The 16,568-nt window shown below is 53.6% G+C and overlaps 3 protein-coding genes across 3 annotated transcripts; all 3 read right to left on the bottom strand.

The window, feature by feature from the left end:
• Positions 1–2,611: 2,611 nt before the first annotated feature.
• On the bottom strand, positions 2,612–3,402 carry COL26b_009032 (uncharacterized protein; the record flags this gene model as incomplete). The annotated part of the gene is made up of 3 exons (XM_053181773.1): positions 2,612–2,903; positions 2,962–3,170; positions 3,235–3,402. 3 exons carry the CDS (start codon positions 3,400–3,402, stop codon positions 2,612–2,614), a joined length of 669 nt encoding a protein of 222 aa, XP_053034314.1.
• Positions 3,403–7,896: 4,494 nt separating this feature from the next.
• On the bottom strand, positions 7,897–10,159 carry COL26b_009031 (uncharacterized protein; the record flags this gene model as incomplete). The annotated part of the gene is made up of 2 exons (XM_053181772.1): positions 7,897–9,508; positions 9,561–10,159. The coding sequence occupies 2 exons, from the start codon at positions 10,157–10,159 to the stop codon at positions 7,897–7,899; spliced, it is 2,211 nt and encodes a 736-aa protein (XP_053034313.1).
• Positions 10,160–11,538: 1,379 nt separating this feature from the next.
• Positions 11,539–12,568, bottom strand: COL26b_009030 (uncharacterized protein; the record flags this gene model as incomplete). The annotated part of the gene is made up of 3 exons (XM_053181771.1): positions 11,539–12,005; positions 12,071–12,134; positions 12,188–12,568. The coding sequence occupies 3 exons, from the start codon at positions 12,566–12,568 to the stop codon at positions 11,539–11,541; spliced, it is 912 nt and encodes a 303-aa protein (XP_053034312.1).
• Between the last annotated feature and the right edge of the window lie 4,000 nt (positions 12,569–16,568).

Raw genomic sequence — 16,568 nt, 5'->3', positions numbered from 1 at the left:
GACGATTGATCAAGCTGCAAAAGCCCATGGTCCTATTCTATCCATTGATGAGGCCAGGTGCCAGAGATCCCTTCCTGGAAACTAGTCAGATGGTAGAATGGGTTTGAAACCTGGTCTCAAAGGTGCGATGAGGTGCTCCATCGCTTGTTAGAGGCTGAGATCTTGAAGATTTAGAGACATTGACGAGGGTTCTCTATATATAGAAATAAGTGCCATGTGTAGTGTTATTCCAACATGAGAGACTTTGGTTTTCAGATATCCAGTGTCACAACCGTTGGTCGGATTTGAGATACTTCTCGAGTAGACGAGCGCAAGGCGCCAAGGCTGAATGGACCGAAATGAAAGAATTCGTATATAACTGCTTGAAACTGTCTATTTTCCCGAAGCAAGCAACGCAGATATAGCCAAATTCCTTTTCGCGGTAAATCCTTCCTAAACGATGTGCGAAGTGGAGCGATTGGAACTGCAGTATCACAACGGTGCACATAAAGCCAGAGATCAATTAAACGATCTGCTAGCATGAGATGCGTATTTAAGCCTATGATAAGTGACGGCAAACGACGAATAGAGCCGAAGTGGCGGCTCATGAGTACGAAAAGGGGGTCTCCGCAGACTTGCTGGCGTTGAATTTATTTTGGACAACGGGACAGCAGAAATACGATTTACGCTCTGCGAGATCATCTCAATCTACGGATATCACAAAGCCCCTGGTGCAAGGACACTGATAGGCGCACTGAGCCCCTCGTACTTTTCAGCATAAAGTCCGGGATCGGCATTTTGCACTTGAAGAGTCTAGACATCTCCTCGAGACTTCATGGTATCACAGACCTTACAGTGCTCCAGGTAGACAGACCTTTGGAGGATACCTAACTCCTGCAATTAGGTTATAGTTGATCGCCCTCGTGCACCAGGCGTGCCACGTGTGGGCCAAAGTGCCATGCCAAGCTTTCCGCACTGATTTCTCCCGCACGGGATGAACAACGGACAGTTTTTGACATAACTTTCATTCAGTTGAGTGATCTTCCAGCTTGTTCACTGTCCTCATAAAACTGCCAACAAGAAAACAAACTAACGAAATGACTTCAACTCAGAAATACCTTAACACGACCATCTAGGGCTGAAACGCAAGATCGCCACTGTGGTACTCCCGCCCGGATCAGCCGTGCCGTTGCCGACATCCGCAAGCCCTAGTTCCGGCCCCAAAAGCTCAGACTACACAACGAGAGTCCCTCTGGCAGGCTCAAGTTGGCCTCTGAAAGTTTCAAAGTAATCTATCTCTCACCAGGCTCCCTCTCGACTTCTCATCTTCTGTCATAAACTTAGCCACTGATAACTCATTCATTTCCACCAACAACAGGGACTCCTGAACGAAAAATGTAAGGATCCTTCTCTGAGCCTCGGCAACTTTCGATCGAACTGCACCGCCGTTGTCCTCCACTCAGCAGGGGTCTGGCTGCACCGCTGTTTACGTGCCAATCGCATCTCGTACCATCGCCAAGTCTAGCCAATTTGGTGGAGAAGCGGGTCTCCACACCGTTGGATGGATGTCGCCTGCACCCCGGGCGGGGGCTGCTCGCAACAACGACATGGCTTCTTCGCAGGAGTTACTCGAAGCGGTAAAGTTGGGGGCTGACAATCCAAGACAGCGCAATACAACTGCGACGTGAGAAACATGAATTATCCCCTCTATTTGGCCCCCATCGCCACCTTCCGAGGGTGCCCAGAAAGAAATCCTCCGACGTCGACGACGACCCAGCGCACTGGATGCAGTCATGTCGATCTTTTGAGGTTTGCGGCCCGTTGAAATTCTGCCCGTGTTGCGAAATGGGGGCATTCCGAGCTGCACCCCGCAAGCTTAGGCATGCCGTTTTACATCAACAAGGTCTCACGTGCTGTGTGTCTGGTACCCAGGACCACAGCAGGACCGGACGAGATGGTACGATGATTTGAGCTTGAGAAGCGATTGCGAAGGATCATGTAGACGGGGAACAAACCATGTCACACATTGAGACATAGTTACCCATGCTAATCTTCCGCAACTGGCACGGCCCGAAATCCTTGCTAGTTCATCAGTACGGAACTATCAGCCAGGTTGACAACACCATCCGATGAGATTGGACGGTTTGACATGGAGTGCTCAGCTCCAAGGGTAATAATCCTGAAGACTGAATTGTCTGATTCCAGTTTGCGCTAGTCTCACACTTCTTGGCCCTTTTGAGCAACAGAAAGAACAGCCTTTCAAGGTCGAAAACATGTCACCGGGCCTAGAACACGAACGTTGGATGGACGGGCAGAAAAAAGTCCAATTCGCAAAAAAGAAAAGCTACACGTTTCAACGAAGAGCCAAGCATCGCCCGTTTCTGCGGCGTAAGAAAAGAAAAGGGACAGAAGCCTCCAGAAGCTCCGCACCGCAAAAAAAGCAGAAAGCCCGCCACAGTTTTCTCAACACCATATGTTCAAGCACCTTCACCAGCTAGCACACCATTCCGATCCCCAGCATACCCTGTCCCCCTCTAAGCAAAAGCACAGCCTCCACAGAGCCCACCCAAACATCAGATCACTCAGAGACAGCGGGCGAAGACACCCGCCCCTTGAATGGACAGATAGGCGCTTAAGCCCCCTGGACCGCCTTGATCTTGGAGATGAGGAAGTCGGCGCCCTCCCCGGCGTTGGCGCCGTACGAGAGGTGAGGAGCCAGGACGGCGGCGCTGAGATTGCCGTCGCAAACGGTGTCGCGGGGGTTCGCGGCGCAGATGATCTTGATCTTGTCCTTGGGGAAGTTGGGGATCTGGCCGTTGTCGGCGCGGAACTGGGTGTCGCCGAAGGTGACGACGCCGGCGATCTGGTTCTTCTGGGCCTCGGGAAGGCCTTCAATGGCGCGGTGGTTGACAGCGGCTCCTTGACTATTTCACAACTCGAGTTAGATCTGGTGTGTTTTGATGAGAGGGTAGTAGTTCTTACGAGTAGCCTCCGGTGACAACAATGGCGTTGGGGCACTTGGTGGCGATGTTTCCAAGGATGGTCTCCATCTCCTTGATGCCATCGGGGTCGGCACCACCGGGAAGGAAGTTGGTGGAGAGCGCGGCAGCGTAGTCGACGCCCTGAACGGCAACTTGGCCGCTGAACGCGCTCTTGAGGCGGTTGGCCACCGGGGGGCCAACGACAGTGCCCTATAATGAGAAACACAAGGTCAGCTATATGAAGCCAGGTCGCGGCGAATTGGCGAGAACTTACCATGTTGCCAATCTCGGTGGAGCCGCGGGCCCAGACGAAGATGATGTCCTTGCATCCGCCGGTCTTGAACTCGTTGGCAGTGCTACCAACAGTGCCCAGCTGCCGCTTGTCCTCTGTGGGGAGGGCCAGGACAGTGGTGGCGAGAACGAGGGTGCTGAAGAACTTCATGTTGAAAAGAGTTGGCGATTTGAATGTGTGTTCAACCGGTGAGTTTGTGTAACGAAAGTATCTCGTCGCGGACGGGACAGGGAAAGATTGAAAGAGAGAATTGAAAAGACTGTATGTAGCTGGTGAGGTGCTGATGAGGATGAGATGGCATATTGGACTTTCCAGACGAGTCGTCGACGAGTTCTTATAGACGTTCGTGATGTTTACAACTTCATCGAGTCTTTACTGAAAGAGGCATGTTGGACGAAAAGTTCTGCCCAGACGTCCACGTTCCTCGGCCATCTCGAGATTCCTCGGCTGTCAAGAGGCAAATTCCTTCTATGATTCGCGAGATGGAAAGCATTCGAGGGGAAAAGCCTCCAAGTGCGGAGTCTACATGATGGGAGACCCCCTCAAACGGCCCACGGGACGGGATGTTACCACACAGCTGGGTAAGTGCTGATGTCTAGAACGGGAGTGCCTCGGTTCAGAAACCGTTTCTCGCGAGGTCTGCCATGTTTCTTCGCGGACGACCGTCGATCACACATAGCCAAGCTGAGCTCCAGATTTTGTGGTGTGCAATATACGTGATACGGCGTGCCTGGACGGATCGGGGCGTTGGTTGCGAAACGATCCTTCAGTATGGCCATTCAAGAAGGCACATTTGTCATTTTAGTGTGGTTCGAGGTTGACTTGGGACGTCGATGGCAGGACCAATGACAGGATGAACGGTGCATTGATGTCTTTCGTCCTAGGCCGTTTCAGGTGGTCAAGGTAACCTCCTATTCGGGATTCCCATCCATCGGTCTGCCAGCTGGCATAGGTGCCTGGTGACCCAGATTTCTCCGCACAATGTGTCTCTCGGAGATGTCTTATTGGACTTGCAGAGTGGTGAACATGGCTGATTCAACGTACCCCTAATCAGCTGTTTGGATGGGACACAGCACTCAAGGTTTACTCCTAAGGGTAAGCTCGAGTCCACATTAAACTGATCGCGAAATACTTTGCCATCGAGGTAGTCAGAAGTCTTCGTGATCTGTCTGCACTCAAAAGGGCAGACGCAACGACATTGGGTCATGCTTGAGTCAAAAAACAATTTCAACACTTCAATGCCGAGGTAAAGTGGTAAGCTGACATTTCTTAGGCCGAAAACTTGTGTTTGTTGACATCAAGGTGAGACCTTTCATGCTGTCCGGCTCTGGTTTCCATGATGAGAACGGCTGCTCCCGGTTGACAGTGACTCAGGTGAGTGAAAGATGCGGTGAGCCTTTCGACAACCCCTTGCCTAGGGCTCGGTATTTATCCCCCATCAGACCCGATTCTCGACACTTCAAACTTCTCCCTTTCACTATGTGCCTTAAGAGCAGTAGCCGTTACGGCCGGCAGCGCCAATGCATGCACCAGAGCAGCAGACAGAGTTGGTGGCACAGTAGCTTCCCGAAGAGCGGCACTGGCGCTTCTTAATACCCTTAATGGTGCCATTGTTGTTAGATGTGTACCAATTGAGGACAAATCAATGACAGAGACAAGGACGGTCGTGAGAGCATTGTGCCGGAAAGTGGAGCGCTTGACGTACCTCGCTGCGCTCATCAACGATGGGGTTGGCCAGCGCGGTAGCACTGAGAAGAGCGATGAGAATGCCCGTGAATTTCATTTTGGCTAGAGCAAGACTTTATGGCTGCTTATTATTGAGAGTACCAAAAGAGGGGGACGGGAGGCGCGATATGTTTTGATGTTCGTTGAATCTCGCAATACTGAGAGACTACTGCCTGGATTTATACTTGAGATATCGAGAATAGGATTTTCCATCTCTAAATTCCTCCGCTAAGAGGTTTTTCCAACGATTCTCGCGGAGACGATGCCCGTGAATCCTTCGTAATGATCGGCGGCCCGTTGCGGATGTTGAAGGATTACAAGCCCGGTCGGAGGAAGCAAGCGATGATACTGCCCCGCCAAAGGAGTTGATTCACAGAGCCGATTTGAGAAGGTGCGTTCTTCTGGGATTCGCTGTGGGGTGCGAACGAGGTCGTGTCGCCTTGGCAGTCTGCATAGCTCCTGGAGGTGGACGATGCCCAAGCTTTTCAGCTGAGTGTTCCCGACGCAAACGCGGGTATTTCGTTTCTGCACACAACTGAGTCAGTGAGTCGTCCGGTTGATCAGGCCCAATAACAACATAGCCTCGGCTGACGCCCCGTAATCTAAGAAATTTGGGATTAACAGTATTGAAAGACCTTCGAATTCTATTTACTGTATGATACTGCAATCTACCCCTATATGAATAGGCTTCGCTGGCAGGGCGGATGTGGACGCATTACGACGAGAAGAGTGGAAACGACGCCAGGGGCAACAAGGACAACAAATACGTAAGGATGGTACGATGAAAAGAGTTGAATGATGATTAATCTAGATAAGACTCGGCCCAGCTATAAGTATTCACCCGGTTTTCAGAGCTCTCGTAAATCTGATCATCAGGAAATTTCCCCGGTACATTGATTACTCTTGCATCAAGGACTAATCCAAGGATGGCCAAGCAACTTTGCCGCGGAGGGGCGAAGTGCAGGGTCGTACTGAAAGATGCACCTAAGAAATCCCACAATTGCCTCTTCTTCCTGTTCATCTATATCAGAATTCTTGTGCGCTTTGATGAGCCTCTCCAAAGAATCGTGGACATGTGGTAGGTCATGCTCGCTCCCGTCGAGTTCGATCTCGTGTGTGCCTGTGCCATCATCAAATTCATCCCCTGGACTATCCTGGCAAGAATACTTGTCCTCCGTTGAATCCTCGTCAAAGTCCCGTGGGCGTGAGTTGAGTCTTTCCCCCTTGGGGCCGTAGTATTTCGCTGCATCAGACCATTGTGCCAGAAGATTCCCGGGTAGAGGACCAATGATATCGGTTAGTTGAATCAAATGCTCGTCTTTCAATCCCTCATCGCTAAGCCCGAATTCGGGCAGTCGAAACAGCACAGTCCCCGTGATAAGCTCATAGGCTAAACAGCCAAAGCTCCAGGTGTCGATACCAGGTCCGATAGGTTCATTCAAGATCACCTCCGGCGCTCGGAGACATAGTGGAGCGGCGACTGACTGCGGGGGATCATCGCTGCGGAAAGCTGGCAATTCATATCAGTCAAGAGCGACGCATGGGATGACTGGATTTACTTGCCTCCTCCTAGATCTGAAAGCTTGACTGCCTCGGCTTCCCCTGAGAGGACGTGCTGAGATAGGGGTTCGGCGACGGCTAAATATGTAGGAGCCCATTGGTCGTGTTTCCCGTCGATACGATGCAATTGATCGATTCTAGAGTTTTCCGCGGTTTGCTCCAGAGCGACGCGCTCCACCGATGATAGATCTTGCAAGGCGAAGAGAATATTGCCTGAGTGAAGATCACCGTGTACTATGCCATTGTCATGAAGAAAGCTAAGCCCCAAGAGCACGTGCCTCAAGATGCGTTTAATCTTGCCTTTGGCAAAGCGTCGAACAGGGGGATTTAAAGGGTCGTAAATCTCGAATGGGGCATTGAGGACTGTAGACAGGCTCGGGCCCATCGGCTCAAGCACAATGCATAGATGATTGCCGTTTGGCCCTTGGTGATAGAATGAGTTCAGTAGACGTACAATACAGTCTGAGCGTGGGTTCTCTGATATTCTTGCATCAAGCTGGGTCTGGAACAGCACTTCATTCGACTTTTGCCGATTAGCTGCCTCGATCTTGAGAGCAACGTAGCGTTCATCACTGGACTCCAGGTTAGTTGGCAGGTTTATGGCATTAACCACACTTTCTCGGTGCGGATATCTCAGGATGACACTTACGATGGATCACACGCAAGCCAAACCGTACCATAAGACCCGTTCCCGAGCTTTCGAATTACTTGATAGCGGTCATTGAAAACATCGCCGAGGTGAACTGGGTGTAAATCTCCTGGACGGTATGATTCTGCCCATTCACAGGGGGTTCCTAAATCTTTGAATCGGTACTCGCTTTCACGGGTCGGCTCCTTGGTCGAGGGTATGGCTGGCGGTGAAGACATGGCGAGATCTGGTCCTGGCTGGAAATAAATGCCTCGATATTGCCTAAGACTTTAGATTTGTAATCTTTCGATCAGTCGATGGCCACATTGAATTGAGTGAATACTGAAATAAAAGCTAGGACGTCTTTAGGGTCCGGACAGTTCTGAAGCGGAGAAGGAAGGTTCCTAAACCTCGTGACTAAATGAGGCCAAATTCGGGACCGCAATACCGCGCTCACCTGCATGCAGCATGCTGAAGCACCGCTCCCCAACCATGATTTCAGGTACCCTCTCTTTGTATTGCTGCTTCTTTGTCCGTTGTTAGGGTGCATGTTTTAAGACACTTGACACCTAAAATTTGGAAAGATAATCTAGAGACTTTTGACCCATCAACGCCGTTGCACAAAAGTTGACTTCGACAAAATTAATGCATTAATATTTCATACCTACTTATATTTGACCATCGTACACATAAGAAGACCATCTGTGCTTCTCCTAATATCAGAGGCGTCATCATCCCGGCTTCAACTGATCAACATCCCCCTCAAACCCAAATCCAAACCTCGAACGTGACGGCATCGCATTCACATCATTCACCAAAATCTCCCCATCAGGTCTCTTGAAATCGCCATCCCGTATCTTGAGCAACCCGTATCCAATCTTCACAGGCCCATATTCCTTCCCCGCGCTCCAGTCCATCCTGTCCAGCGTCGGTCCCCGCGTTGCTTCCACGATGCTGGAGAACCCAGTGCCCCTGGACACCCCGCCGTTCCTGCGAATCGCAATCGTTCCGGCCGTAATGCCTAGGAACCCGAGAAATATCAAGATGCCGTAAACACTGACGAGGATGCGCGTGCGGTAGTGATACCGCACAGCCGGCCGGGACCGGGTACAGTCGTACAAGTAGTCCTCCGCGGGTCCGGTGCCGGTGCGCCGCGTGCCCGTCTGCTCGCCCGTCTGCGCCGCCCACACCACCGCCTGAAATCGCGGCCTCGCAAACATGGACATCAGGAGATTGCCGTACCACGCTTCTATGAGTTGTGTTACGTTCGGCCTGACGAGGTGAAAACGCGGATCGGTGAGGCTGGTGTATATGACTTTGGACTGCTGGACGCGGCCGGTTCCTTGGATCGTCCCGTTCAGCCGCTGCCGGAGGTACAGGCCCATCGAGTGGTAACCCGCCGTACGTCTATACGCCGCTGTCACATTAGGATAGACGTAATTGCTCTGAGGGACGGCGACGGTGTCGTCCAGCGTTCCGTCGTGAACTTTTAGCTCGGGGATGTACGTCGTGTTGATCACGGGCGCGATCATCTCCATCTTTTTGATCGTGGGTATCTGCATCCCGTCGCTATAGGCGATCTCAGCGGTGTAATTCGCTTCGAAATGCTCACATGCAATCACGACCGGGGTGAATGCCCACGGATTCCGCACTTCCGCACTCGTGTTCATGAACTCAGTGCAGTTGTAGCTTGCGTTCAGCTCAGAGTACCCGATCCAGATGATTGGCTCCGTCCGGAACGCGCCCAGGTGCTCCGGGTACGGCGGCTCCATGACCGGCATCCCGCCGCTGCGGACCGCGTCCAGCTGCGGGTACCCGTACTCCCCGTGCAGCGTCTGCGCGATGTAGGTGAAGTTGCCCGTGGGCGCGAGCCTGCGCACGTCGAAGGGGATCATCGCCTTGCCCGAGCTCTGCTGCAGGAACCCCGGCCCGCCGAGCTCGCCGTTGACGCCGCGGCGGATCTCGCTGCAGTTGTACGCGGGGCCGACGAAGCGGATCTCGACGGTGCAGTTCCAGCCGCGCTCGCAGACCTCGAACGTGTTCTCCTGGTCGATGATGGGGCGCTGGAGGTACGTGCTGGTCTGCATGAACTCCTTGGCGTTGTCGCTGGGCGCCGTGTAGTAGTCGAAGAAGTGCGGGTCGTTCTTGTCCTCGCTCGTCTGGTTCCAGTAGGATAGGGACTGCTGGTAGAGGTCGTTGATCTTGCCGCCGTTGCGCCAGTCGGTGGTGTCCTCGAATCTGAAGTTGAGGGTGCGGACGCCGGGGCAGGTTGTGTTCTCGATCTCCACGCTGGGCATCGCGATGAGCGTACTTGTTGTGAGGATGACGCTGAGAGGGGAAATCCTTGGAAAAGAGTTGAGTAAGCCGGAGGATGGGAGTGAGTTTGAAGACGTACCAGCAGTAGATGGCCAGCGCAGCGGCTATCTTGGCTTTCCAGAGAAACTCTAGGTTGAGAAGCGAGAGCGGTGTTTCAGGGGCCGCGAACATGTCGTTCAGTGTGGTTACCCTCAGGAACTTGGTGCTGAACGTCGCCCATATCTGCTCCCGGAATGCCAGCAAGACCGCGGCAACCATACTCGCCTTCGCGGCGAAGGCCAAGGCAGTGCCATACCGCAGCGTGGTCAACTGCTCGTCATTGTAGACCAGCGTGTTCTCGAGAGATTTATAGTAAGCGTGGTGGCCTATCGCGAAGCCCAACCCGACCACCAGGAAGAAGTACATATTCCATGATGAAGTCCACAGATCTTGCAGCAAGTACCCCTTGTCCCACCATTTCGGTCCGTGGTCTGTTTCTGCGGGCGGGTATCTGCTCGACGCCGCGAAGGTGTACTCGGTATGTCTCGGCAGAAGCTCCTCGCGGGATTCATGCTTCTGTTTGAGGTCCGTAATGTCGACTCCAATCGTGGAAAGCGACGCAAAGAAGTCGGAGTCGTGGCGTTCCAACGAGTGGCGCCGATGAATGCCCCCCATCTCCATCGCGTCGTCGGGCGACATGCTAGGCCAAAGCGACGAGGCAAGGGAACTTCATCAACACAAAACGAGCGGTGTGTTGAGAGGGGGGAACTCATAAAAACGAAGCACAGCCAAGCCGTGACCGACAGGGCGGGCGTCACGGCACGTTTTTGTGCCTGTCGCCAGCCATTGCGGGGGGTTTTCCGGTTTTCCTTGGTAAGACATCACCACGGTCAGGCTGCATGATGCCAAGGGCCTAGAGGAGCTGCCCATCGCGAAGGCCGTTGGTCCTGGGCCCACGTTGTTCCACGGCGTGTTGTATACGAGCATGCAAGTCAGCCGCAACTGTCAGCAAAGAAACATTGGCGTTGGGGAGCGGGTACTGCAACCTTATTCGACGCTCACCCGAGCATTGCGTTGATTCGATGGGAGTTGACAACAGGGCTGAAGGAGGCCAGCCACTCGGTGTTGGGAGATGCGAGGTGATGGTTGAGCAATTGCGACAGGAGGCAACGTTTTGCAGACGTTATTGCCTCGTGCAGCTTGCTCATTCGTTCGGGCGCGTTCCTACCGTCGATCCTTTCCACACGGACACGGCGATATGCCAAGTTTATTTTCGACATCTAGGGAGTTAACATTCGTAGAAGTCAGACGAGCTGACATGGGCAGATTTGCGGCAGCCGTTGTGTAAGATGCAAGAACTTTTCTTGGCAAGTTACTTAATTTGTTCCTGCATAGACTAACGTGGACTTATTGCATGAGTATTTATCAATTTCGGCTTTTGTTCGACCTCTGAATGATACTGCTTCAAAGTTAGCCAAATAGCTTCGCGTGAGATTCACTCAGAGCTTTGCTATCCGGGCGGGCAGTTATCACAAGGCCGCATCGATGAGAGCAACGACGATCCATGGATATGATAGCAATAGCAACAATAAAATCAACAATACTAGAACCGTCGAACAAAAAGAATGGTGAGCTAAATTCATGTACACAATGTTCTCTTCATCTTCTTGTAAAACACGCATAAGGCTGTAAAAAGGGTTTCGAGCAACACTCTCGGCATCCACACTGCGAGTCTTTTCGAGCGAGTCTACTTACAGAATGATTTTCGGTTTTGGGCTCCGACACGTGGGTGACACCGCATACAAATGGAACTAGTGACTCGTTGCATCGTAGTACGGCCGAGAAGCTGGCCATCTTCATCATACTCCATTCGATATCGCATGCCTCTCATCTGACCTATCGGGTTCACGGCCCGAGCCTTGCTTCGAGTTCGGGTGCAAGTACACTCCGGAAAACAACTCCCAACATGCCGGCCTTTCCGTCAGAATAGACAACACCAATGACTTTGTATCAGCCGGCGCATGACGAGGCTCGCGGACCCAGTTCATTGTTCTCTACAGTATGCCTCCATATGACCATCACCCTTCAAACCCAGCATACAGAACCTTCTCCATCATCCCGCTCGCCGCCCCAGCCTCGATCTTCGCCTCCACCCCGCCGCTCCCAAATTCATGCACCTCCTCGAACGCCGCCTGCCAGAACTCCCACCGCTGGAACGAAAACCCCGCGCGCCCCTTGAACCGCGCCCCGGGCCGCCACAGCTTAGCTTTCGTCCCTGTGGCTTCTTCCCCTGACGACGTCACGGAGAGGTGGTACAGCCGCTGGCACGCGTGCACCGCCCACTGCGCGGCGGCCACCACCCGAGCGTCCGCCGCAGCGCGGTCGCCCACGTCGGACGACCGTCGGTCCTCGAAGGCTGAGCGCAGCTGCTGCACCGCGTGGTCGCGGCCGTCGACGAGGTTGTAGGACCAGAGCAGCGCCGCGAAGGCGTTGAGGTTGATCCAGCGGGTGAGGGTCGAGGGGACGTCGTCGGAGACGTATGGGGCTTTTTCGTTGTGGTCAGGTGTGTGTTGAAGCGTGTAGGCGACGGAGAGGGAGAGAGAGACTTACACACCATACACTCCCTAATACACCTATCCAACCCGTGCAAATGACTAATCTGCTCAACCCCGTCCTGCCAAATCATGAGCTACACACTCCCCACAGTTTGCTTCGGGCCTAACTCACCACCACCACCGTCGCCGCCGTCTTCGGCGACAGCGCCAGACAGTCAAGGAGCACCACCAAATCCAGCATGGCAATGTTACTCGAGGGCGTCTGCTGCGCCAACGAGATGAACAGGCCCCACAACGACGCCAGCGCCTCGGCCGACCGCTCCGCAGGAAGCAGCGCCGCCACGACGCCGGCCGTTCGCCGCAGGCGTTGCGGGTCGTTGTGCTGCTCCGTCACCGCGGCGCGGATGAGGTGGAACGCCGCGCCGTCGTCGAAGGGGCTGGCGTCTGGGGCGTGGTGCCATTGTGCGGCCGCGGGAATTCCGGCGAGGAGAGAGACGGAGTAGTCTAGCGAGTCTTTCGGACGGTCGAGGTCTGGGTTTAGCGTGAACGACATGGCGGACGTGAGGGTATATTTGCTTCATGGGAGGAAGGGAATCTTGAGACGCCACCCCAAGCTCCCCACATCAGAGATGCGTGGGGAGGTAGCTGGAGCATTGGCTTTAGCTTTGCGTTTGCATTGACTGCATGTGGCGTCGTTTGCCGCAACGGCGGCGGTGTTTGACAAGATGAGGACACATGAAGCCGGATATTCTGCCGCGCCGGTTGAATATGCGGGGACAGCTGTGTCCATGCTTTGCTTCCCTCTCCCTGCCCCCAGCATGATGCGCACACTTGTCCGGCTCGGTGGTCGGCAAGTTTCCGGTTACTTGAGCATTCGGTGGTTCGGGCCGGGGTGGGTGAGCTGTGTGTCGGATCCCCCAAACTTGAGACGGATTTAGCCGATTTGGAGGTGTGAAGATGGGGTCCTTGCATGTGGCTTCTCCTTGGGGCACGGATGCGTAAATCCTTTTTTCCGCTTAAGCGTCTGATGCTGGGTGAGGTAATGGCATGCTCTCAGGCGGGTGTCGTTGGGAGATTGATCGAGTGTGCTGGTTGGGAGGTTTACGTGGCTGGATAGCACCAGCTTGGCTATTTCTCGACGCAGTTTCTTGTAACAATGGCTGAGATCATGGTGGAAACAACGTATATCCGGCGTAACGGTTGATCAAGATCAGATTGACACCATGATGAAGTCATTATGCGGGAAGAGTGTCATCTGATAAGTGCACAGTCCTGTACACTGCAAAGGAACGAGAAGGATGAGGGAAACTTGGCATTGACGTACCACACCTGTCGTGTGTCATAACAGTACCTTGGATTAGTAGTGGTGTTTCGATGTGAATGAGTGCGAGATGGTGGTTCAGGCACGTCGATATTGCTTGATATTCGGCCTGTGGCATATGTCTTCACATGCGCACGCTCCATGGTCTGTCCAAAGGCTGGGTAAGGTGAATCGATGGCGGCCATCGACGGCTTCAACACCGATATTGGGCGTAAGGAGTGACTTGCTCCTCGTCACCGCCATGAATCCAAGTGAAGAGAAGCCACAGGCCAGCGTTATTCGTAGTCCGAAAGAGCAGCAACACTACGAGGACGGATCAGAAGAAGGGCAACAGCTTGACATGCCATCGGCCTTGATAGCATGACAGAGCTGGAAAGATGACAGCTGCCCAATGCCAGAGGCAAACGGCTCTCTCGGCACCGCCGTATAGTGTTTAAAACTAGCATGCCCTCCTAGATGGAGCGTCGCGTCGGAATCATCTCTTTGGATCCCATGCGTCGTGTCTTGCAGGTGAAAAGGGGCTCCAAACCCAAGAACTCGGGGGATCAGCCGATGTCGACACCACTTGCGGCAACGGCATCTCCGGCCAAGGAAGAAAGCAACGGGACAACTCGACAATTCTATGAGTTCACGATACGGGTACTCAAACGACCAGTTTCGCCACAGCTTCGGACTGTTGTCCGCCCCGGGAAAGAGCGAAAAATCAACCATTGTGCATCATGGAAAAGGCAACGGAAACGTGGACAACGATGCTGCCATGGAAAATGCATCGGATGAGTCTCCCGGGTGCTGCCTCGGGTTGGCAAGAATTGGGAGTCATAGTCGACATCCGATGAAGTGAGTTTGGTGAGGGTTAGCGTTGAGACTTCACTGGAAGTCCCCGCCCCGTCCCGTCAACTCATCTGCCGATCCCAATAAGACGCGCCTAGCTCATCCCAAGAGTGAATAAGCTTTCTCGAAAGCCCGCCCCGTCGCTTAGAAGCATACGCCGTCTCGATTTGCGGCTCTTGGAAGCTCGAGACTTGCTTGAAGTCGAACATCGAGTCGCGGCGCTCACGGAGTTTGTCCGAAAGGCAGCGATGCCAGCGATGCCAATGATTTAGATGTGCCTCTGGATGTTTCATTCTCGCACCGTCCCGGTGGCTGTGCCCAGCTGACATCGGCTTCAAACGGCGCTACCGGTGAAGTGGGAATATCGGAAAAGCAAAAGAAATGGATGGGAATTTGGACAAGCGGATCTATACAACTTGTAACAGATCGTCTCCATCGGATCAAGCTGAAGGGGCGGTTGGCACTGGAGTAAGTGCGGCGTAAGCCTGACGCAACCATTGCAGACGTACGAGAAGAACTGACAGGTTGACAGGATAACACGCGTCCGCCATCGCGAATGAGCAGCGCGGCGGGTGAGAGCTGACGAGCAGGACCGTTGCAGCTGAAGTCAAGATGCGTTCAGCCGCTTGCATATTGGTTGCACGAATCACCGCGTTGCGCAGCAGCGGCGCAGAGCAGAGCAGAGCAATGCAGTGCATGTGGCAGAGTTTGCCATTGGGGGCCGAGTCCAGAAATTGTTTCTTGCTTCTGGACATGAGTGCATGTCGGAATGAGCGAGAACCAGACCCGTCAGGTAAAAAATCTGCTTCTCATGGATAGATTGACCGCCATTGTAGCTGGAGACGCTGCAGTGGTCGTATCCGGTGTTTCGAGGGAGCACTATGTGAGAGTTCGACGGCACATCGGGGTTTTGTCATTCACATGTGTCGTGGGATCAGAGACGGCACCGTGCTATCGAACGGGGGTCCACCCGGCCGGCCAATGGTGGGCCCGCGTGCAGTGGCCCTAGTCCCGGACAGGTTCCAGTGCCGGCGGGAAAAGAATGTGTAATTGCTCAGTGTAAGACACGATGGCGGCAGGTTGAGAGGGTTAGAGGACGGCGGACGCGAACGAGAGTGGGCGCGATATCAACGCGTGGGAGAAGGAAACGTTTTTGGTGGGAGGTTGCGTCATGGGCTGGCTGGAATGAAGGAAAGGCAATTGCCGCGTTTCTTTTTCCCTTTCCCGTGGTTCGAGAAAACGGGTAGGATTAGGAGCTAGTCGCAAGCGGAAGTGGTGATGAGCTGGCTTGGTGGTGATTGAGATGGAGATTGGAGGGCTGGCCAAATTGGAGCTGATGGAAGCTGACTGCTGGTTTCTGGAAGCATTCTTCAGTGGCCAGTAATGGCGATTCGGAGTTTCGGGTCTGAGTGGCTTGCACTCTGCAGCCGTGGACGGTGTACGGCGTACGCAGTACAGATGGACAGTAGTCTGGGTGACTGCAAGTGGTGTGTGCCTGTGTTGGTGAAGGTGATTTGCTGAGGGCAGATATCGAAGTCGCTGGGATGAGAGAGAAAAGTGCAGGGAGGTGAAGCACCCCCTGCAGCAGCGCAATCTTCCGGCTCTCTCGAGGCATGTCCTGTGATGTCGAGGAGATGTGCTCAAGTTGATTAGGCTGCAGCAGGCTTGAAACGCAGTGCTGATGGTTGCGAAGTGGTGTTTGTCTGATGGATAGACGAGGTGGTGTGTATCCGTGCCATGTGCAGCGTGGTATTACCATGCAGTACGGCGTATTAAACAGCAAGTAAGGTGCACACCATAGTCAACCTGAGGTAAGTGAAGGTGTTCCAGGGAAATGGAATAGATCCGAACCTTACTTGCTGGATAGTACCGCAGAAGGTGAGCAGGGGCCGGGAGGGCGGTGGAAGTGGGAGCAGGTGTTCGCGGGAGGTGGGAAAGAAAACAAGGGTCCATCCCTCTGGATACCTGGGCTGCGGCGGCTTGGATCCAGTCGGGTGAATTGATGCATCTGGATGTTGGAGAAAGTAGAGTTTTTGGCGGGAGACTGACTTCTGTTTCTTGTGGTAGCCGGGAATTGGGCCGGGGAATGGCAGCCAATGTCAACCCAAGGCTGCATTCGTTTCGCAATTGCAGTGTTTCCTGGGAGCATCGTGGGAGCAGAGATGAGGGCACCACGATTTGAGTTTGGGGGCACCAGACGGATATCGAATAGACGAGAGACGAGAGGCAGTGGCAGGTGGCAGTGCTTCGATTGTCGCTAATGAGGTTCGGGGAAGAAGCAGGTGCCTTCGGGTTTTCGGTGAGGAGCGACCAGGGCCCTGGGTGAGTGGGTGACTGCCTTGCCAAATAAAAGGTACGTACTTGACGGGTCACGTGATGATTTTTAAGTGGTTTTGTCTTG

The sequence above is a fragment of the Colletotrichum chrysophilum genome (genome assembly GCF_026319265.1).
Source record: "Colletotrichum chrysophilum strain AFK26 chromosome Unknown scaffold_83, whole genome shotgun sequence".
In the NCBI taxonomy this organism is placed as follows: Eukaryota; Fungi; Ascomycota; class Sordariomycetes; order Glomerellales; family Glomerellaceae; genus Colletotrichum; species Colletotrichum chrysophilum.
This window is presented reverse-complemented; position numbering and strand designations above follow the sequence as displayed.